We start from the raw sequence: 7053 nt of genomic DNA, 5'->3' as shown, positions 1-7053 counted from the left end.
AAAAAAAAAAAAAAAAAAAAAGGCTGTATATGCAGTTGAAAGATAGTTTCTTTTCTTTTTCTTCCCCCTCCCCAATTATTTATCAATTTGGTTTCTGAAATGTTTACAACAAAATAACATTGTGCAGCTGATTAAGCTCAATTGTCTATTTTCTGGTCTTTTAAAAGCTGCTTGAAGTGTTAACCACTTATGTAACTAAGTTGATAGATGATATTTATGAATTAATGAGGATGTAATTTCTGAGAACAGATAAAAGTTAAGTTGAAAAAGCAACTTCTAAAATTTAGCAAAAGTTTATAGAAATCTAATAGTTAACCCTTTGGAAGCAAAGCCTACTAATGCTATACAGAAATTGACCTTCTGGATAGATACACCTATCAATGTTGAAAAGGGAAACCAACAATGACAACACCCTAGCTATGCTTAAAGTTGACACATTGAAGGGTACCCTTGCAGAGAGGCTGGTAGTACAACCTTTTAGACACATTTTTGCAGAACTGGCAATCACAAATCACTAGCTTTCAGGGGCATTCATCTTGTTATCCTTAAGATAATACAAGCTGATGTTATTGTACTTACCCATGAAGGGCACCATGGACTGACAAAATCAAAACAATACCTGCAAAGCAAAGTCTGGTTTCCCAATATGGACAAAGTGCAGAAGAATTTGTCAAGCTGTAAAGCTTTTCTAACCACAATGTTTTAAGGCATCACTATGATCCATTGAAACCAAGCTGCCTTCCAGAAAGGCCATGGCAGAATTTGTGCATGGACTTTGAAGGATTTATTGGAAGGAAGTTTCAGCCTGATAAGTACAGCTGTTTCCCTGAAGTGGAAATTGTCATAATGACATAGGTGGACCACTTGATTCCGAAGCTTCGTAGAGTGAAATGCACCCATAGTATTCCAGAAGTGATAAAAGCCGAAAATGGACCTCCCTTCCAGCCAGAGGAATTTCAGATATATGCCAAACGGCAAGGTTTTGTACATAGGCAAATTGAGCCAGAGCACTTTGACAGCAATGGATTTGCCAAAAGTTTTGTGGGTGTTGGGCAAAGTAACCCACACTACTTACATTGATAGACAGGACCCTCAGACATTCAGTCCACAACATTCTGCTGAAATACTGTATAACTCAACACAGTACAACAGGTGTCAGCCCAGCAGAAAGCTTGTTAAATTGCACAGTATCAACCAAGGTGCCTCACATGAAATCAACAAGAGCACTACACAATCTGCTCATCCAGCATGATTCACCTGTTTGATAAATGGAACTATGCTACTGAGCACCAGATACATGTTGGCAACCAGGTGCTCATTAAAAAAAGTTGACAACTCCATCTCCCCTTCAGTCCCTGACCTTTCACAATAACTGAAATCAAAGGCTCAATCACAGCTGATGAGCCAATCAGAAACACAACCATGATGCATTCAAGTGGAAACACCTCCTGGACAGGCCAACCCATGTGCCCAAAAGGAAGAAAGGCAGAGGAGTACAGCAATCATAGTGTCAGAGGATCTGGGCCAAACACAACCTACAAATGCTGCAGTAGAAATTGTCTACCTCCACCTTAGCTAAGTAGCTGTGTTCAGAACTGAGAAGGATAGGTTTTTTTTATAGATAGGGAAATAGCTTTCTTGCCAGACATTCCCAGTGCATGACACTGGATACAGGGTTGGGAAGAGTCTCTGCTGTGAAGTTCCTTGTGGTACAGCAGATCTCTGACATTGGTACATGATGTTCATTGAAGTTTCCCTTCATCTATGAACAATGTTACGTGGAAAGCCATTTAGGTCATTCCTCTTGGACATGAATCTGCTCCTACCGTCTAAGAAGGCATTCCAAACAGAACTTTGAACATGCACTATGCAGCAATATCTGAAAGGTTGTAATAGGTAATTGTGGAGATTTAGTAAAAATTTCCACTTCTTTGTAATAATAGAGATTATTTGGGACATGAAGAAAATGAGGTCATTATGATAGCATTAATAGATTTAGAGGCATGATCTATCAGAACAAAGATAGAGGCTTCATATATCAATAATTGGATACTCTGCTTGAAAGAAATGGATGCATATAACTAAGTTTCAAACACCAAAAATATGAATGAACTTTGAGAGCTAAATTTCATATATTATCCTTTTTGATACCTACCTGTCTGAGAACGCCTCAGTTTCCATAATGCATAATTTCTGAATTCTTGATTTATTTTCAAAATTAATTGAAATATGTAGTGTATTTCAATGGAAATATGGTCATGAAAGAGCTAAGAAGTAAGGTATCTGAACCAAAAGCGAAGTTAAATAAAGGAAAGAAATGAAGCTCCCTATAAATCATGAAATAACATTGAAATGCATTGTAGACTTCTCTATTTATTGACAGCTTGGGAAAAATGCACATTAAAATCAACTAGACTGTAAAACGAGAGAAAACAAAACTGAAAGCAGTTTAAGAGTCATAAAGAGAATGTGTCAGCATGTTGTTTTTCCAGTTAGCTTTTTGATGCTCCTGTAATGCCAACCCTAGTTTTACCATTGTTAACACAGGTCACTTCAATAAAGTAAAAACTTGAGATAAACACTTCAATTAAAATAACCAGTGTGGAGATGTTTCAAAAATATGAAAAGTGTAAATAAGCAGAGAGATATGGTGGGTGGGTGGACCTGCTTTAAAAGTTCTCATGCATCTATCTTGTACTGATTAGTTGAACTAACTCCACCTGTATTGCAATAAAAAATGGAATATGAAAATGGAGAACAAAGTACCAGAAACAAACAATATATATGAAGGCACTCAATTTCTTTGCAGAGATCCATGTTTTGAAGATTGTGACCTCATAGAAATTGCAATTGATTTCAAAAGAAAGTTTTTAAAATTAAATCATTAACTAGAAAAAACAGCTAAATTCATGTTCACTGTGAGATCACAAAGCAAATTTGAAAGCATACATCATAGACTGTGAAAGAGCTAACATTTTTATTTGGTAATACTGCAAACATAAACATATTCCACAAACTACTATTGTCAGATAAAAAAATTTGATTGAATAAAATTAGTGAATGACATAAATGTTGAATTATAGAGAGGGGAATACAAATTAGGAATGGAAATTTATCACTTCATTTGGTTGGATATGATGCTATATCATCATATTTAGTTTCTGACGTCAAGAAAAGATTAAGCAATGTTCATGTGTTCAGTATCTCATCTATTCCATGTACCTTGAGTCAGCTCATTTGTAAAGTTCAGTGTTCTGATTTGGGTTATTTTGTATAAACTCTTCTGAATCAGTTTTTGTTTGAGAAAAGAAAAACTATTATCAGATTTCATTTAGCTAAATATGGAACAATAACGGTATACAAAGATTACAATTGAAGAATTATAAGCAGTTGAATGGAAGAAGGTTGGAGTGACTGGTTTAATATAGACAACTTTTGTTTGTGTGTGTTTTCCTATAATGAATAAAACATCTTGTATCAGATTTGTAAGAAATTGAAAAGATTTGTTTTTCTTTTGTGATTTAATATTTTTATGTAATATTTTTGCCTTGGAAACCAATGTTAGGAATCATTTTAAGCTCAATGCTGACAATATTGGTCATCAATGTAATTTGAAGGGAAGGATTAAATTACATCAGTGCTCAATAAATTACATTTATGGAACTAGATTTTAAATTTAACTTTGGTTTGTTCTGAAATACTTTTCAAGTTAACTTTATAGTACTTGAATAAAATTTTTTAATTTAATTAAGAAAAACATTCAACAGTTTCCTTTATACTCGCAATGTGTTGTAATGGCCTTTTGATAGAAACTAAAATGTTCATTATTTTTCATCTGAAAGAATGTCGAATCATGTATTTACTTTTTGATTTTATTTCCTCTCTAATAGTTGTGAAGGCTGTAAAGGGTTCTTCAAGAGAACTGTGCGGAAAGACCTTACTTATGCTTGCCGTGATGACAGAAACTGTATCATTGACAAACGGCAAAGAAATCGATGTCAGTATTGTCGTTATATGAAATGTTTGGCTATGGGAATGAAACGAGAAGGTGAGTTTGCAATTTTTCATCTGCACAGCTCAATGGTGTGATGGTAGAACTAGTGCTGGCATTTGTATTTGTATTGACACAACACTTGGGTGAATAGAAACTTTTATTATACATTAAAGTTTTAAGCTTAATTTATACATTTTCGTTTCAGGAGTAAATTTTGGTAATTATCAAATTTTATTATATATATATTAACACTAATTCTGAAAACTAAAAAGTAACAATTACTGTTACATGTTTTAAAGTGTTGTGTTGGTACTGAACCATTTTCATTATGAAATAACTTTGTGAAATATGTATATTAAAAACATGCTTCATTAAGTTGTTTCCTGCTGCCTTTCCTTGTGCTGCTCCCATGCTAGTCTGGTGACACTCATATTCTATAACTAGAACACTGACCTACATCTTGCTAAAATCTTCACCATTAATGACACATAACACTACATCTCTCTACTAATTATCTATTTACTTTATTTTTATTAAAATTTGTACAAAGGGGATATAATTTTTTAGATTAAAAAATGTGCAATTCATGTTAAAAGGAAAAAAATATTTGTTTGTGAGATTTGTGTGAGTTTTCCTTTTTCTATTGTGATGTTTAGAAACGTATGATTGTTATTCTGGCTGAAATAGGCAGTATTCTTCAGTTAGTTTAATGTTTATTTGGTTTTACATTTAGAGTATGTGTTTTCTAGTTAATTCATTACACTAGTCTGTGAGTTTTTATTTCTTAAAACTTATTTATATTTTTTATGGCAGTTATGAAAAATCCCATTAAAAATTGATGAATGTAGTTCAGCAAATGTTTAAACGAATGCCCCAATATATATCTTTTGGAAAATAACTTTCCTGAATTAAGCTTTAAATTACTTTATGGTTTATGAGAGTTTTGAAAAATAAGCTTAATGTGCTTAAGGGGTATTTTTGTAAAGTTAAACCATTTCCTTTCTGAATGGTGTCTCATCATATCAACACACATATCTCTGATAGAAAGTTACCTCTCCTACAGTTTTTATTTTTTTATTATTTTTAATAGTAGTCAAACCAGAACTTTTTATGTTCTAAATACCATCTTAATGATAAAATGAATTTATATATTCTTTCAAACCAAATTCCAGATTATTTTAAAAAGTAATTGAATCACAAATGTAGTAGTGTATCTCATTGGAAATACAGTCATGAAATAACTATACAAAAGACATGCGGTATAGTAGTATGCTAAGCAATCCTTGGCTGTCTACAATTACTTTAATATTCTAGTCACCCTTGATACTGTTTTCAAAAGAATGCATGGACAGTTATGTGTGCAGCACAATTTTAAGTTGTAAGCAGTTGTCTTGACACACAACTTCAGCATATAACACACACTGATTTTTAAGTTATTTGGCTCCTCCTATCCTATAAGATTTTCAAATTTTCCTTTTTTTTTCTTCTCTTAAAATTACGAATGTAATCAAATACTTGTTAATAAAGTCGTAATTGATAAATTATTTTATATCAACATTAAACTATTTGACTATGAAGTATTAGTGTTAAGAGCTTTGTTTTGTAAATTTTGTGCTGTTGCTGTTCTCTGCTTTTTTAAAATGTTAACTCGTTTTTCTCTGGTGTGCTGAGTGAATTGATATTTGTTATATAAAGTGTTTTTATGCAAGTAGCAGTGTAATTAGAAACACCATGTGTGTTAACAGGGCCAGTTCAGATCTTAGTGCTTTCATGGATTTGATGATTTATGTGGTAGGTTACTTGAAAACTGGTCTAACCCCTACCCACAGTAAAATAGATATAAATATAAAAAAAAAAGACAATGATATTGATTTGATGTTCTTGGACATAACTTGAAGCAGCTTATCTTAGTGTATCATGTAATGTAAATTATTTTTTTTCTCACCTCACTTAAAGTTATGTAATATTGTTGTTGGTATTCAGATTGTCAGCCTGACATTCTGCTTATCCAAAATCGTCTAGATGTTTATATTGACGTTAACTGTTTGTATAGTTCCGGTCTGTCTTGTTGACTTGCTTTCTGTTTGTCTCATCTCTTTCTCATCCTCTCACTCTTATTTCTCTTTCCTACTTTTCTGCTTCTTTTATAGAAACATTTCATTAAGAAATCTGTATTTTTAATCAGAGATAATTAAGGTTTTTAATCAGTTTCATTAAATTATTTTTAATTTTTCTTTTGTGTATTAAATAGCTTGCAGACGAATTTAAAACTAACTAATGAAATCATAACTATCGCAATAAAGTAAACAGGATGTCTGTTTGTTCTTTTTTCTAGTACATATGTTTTTCTTTTAAAAACCTCACAGTAAATTATACTTAAATACTGTAACTTTATAAATGTATATGTATTCATAATGTTCTAGGAATTCACACACACACACACACACACACACACACACACACACACACACACACACACACGAGAGAGAGAGAGAGAGAGAGAGAGAGAGAGAGAAGTGGGTGATAACAGGAAAGGAGAGATAGAAACATAGACAGTATATCTTGATCTCTCTCTTCTCTGAATCTTTGTCACCGTATCACATGCAGTCATCTCTTTCCATCTTTCACTTTATCATCTCCTGCCCACCCACCTACCCCTTTAGCACTCTGTTAAAGAGAAGGGTAGGGCAGTATGTTATATGTACGCACACCTATTTGCATTCTTGTCTCTATTATCACACACACACACACACACACACACGCACACACGACTCGGTTGTACAGCTTCATAGGGGTTCTCTGGTTATGTACATTGTTTAGAGGCAACCATAAAGCAAATGTGGTGCACTTACTGCCATTAATGAGAGGTGTGGATTGTAAAGGAGAGCCGAGATATGTTGTTTGTGTGAAGAAGAAATTTGTTACATTGCAAGAGAGAAGTGATTGTTGACAATTGGCGAAAGGATTTCGAGTTTGGTGTTTTCTCTCTCTTTCTCTCTCTCAAGCATACACACGTTTGTGTATGTATATATGTATGTGTATACGTGTGTGTGTGTGTG

The 7053-nt window shown here is 33.2% G+C and overlaps 1 protein-coding gene across 10 annotated transcripts in view; it reads left to right on the top strand.

Moving 5' to 3' along the window:
• Nucleotides 1-7053, top strand: part of LOC106868437 (retinoic acid receptor RXR) — a 540681-nt gene that overhangs the window by 445328 nt on the left and 88300 nt on the right. For all 10 annotated transcript variants that reach the window (XR_008265219.1, XM_014913710.2, XM_014913707.2 and 7 more), the window contains exon 3: nt 3891-4048. Coding sequence is in view for 9 of the 10 variants with exons in the window: in XM_014913710.2 (XP_014769196.1) it covers nt 3891-4048 (158 nt within the window). In the remaining variant the exon portion in view is untranslated. The remainder of the gene's footprint in view (nt 1-3890; nt 4049-7053) is intronic.

The sequence above is a fragment of the Octopus bimaculoides genome, chromosome 1 (assembly GCF_001194135.2).
Source record: "Octopus bimaculoides isolate UCB-OBI-ISO-001 chromosome 1, ASM119413v2, whole genome shotgun sequence".
Classification (NCBI taxonomy): domain Eukaryota; kingdom Metazoa; phylum Mollusca; class Cephalopoda; order Octopoda; family Octopodidae; genus Octopus; species Octopus bimaculoides.
The sequence above is the reverse complement of the archived record's forward strand: the minus strand, read 5'-3'. Positions and strand labels throughout refer to the sequence as shown.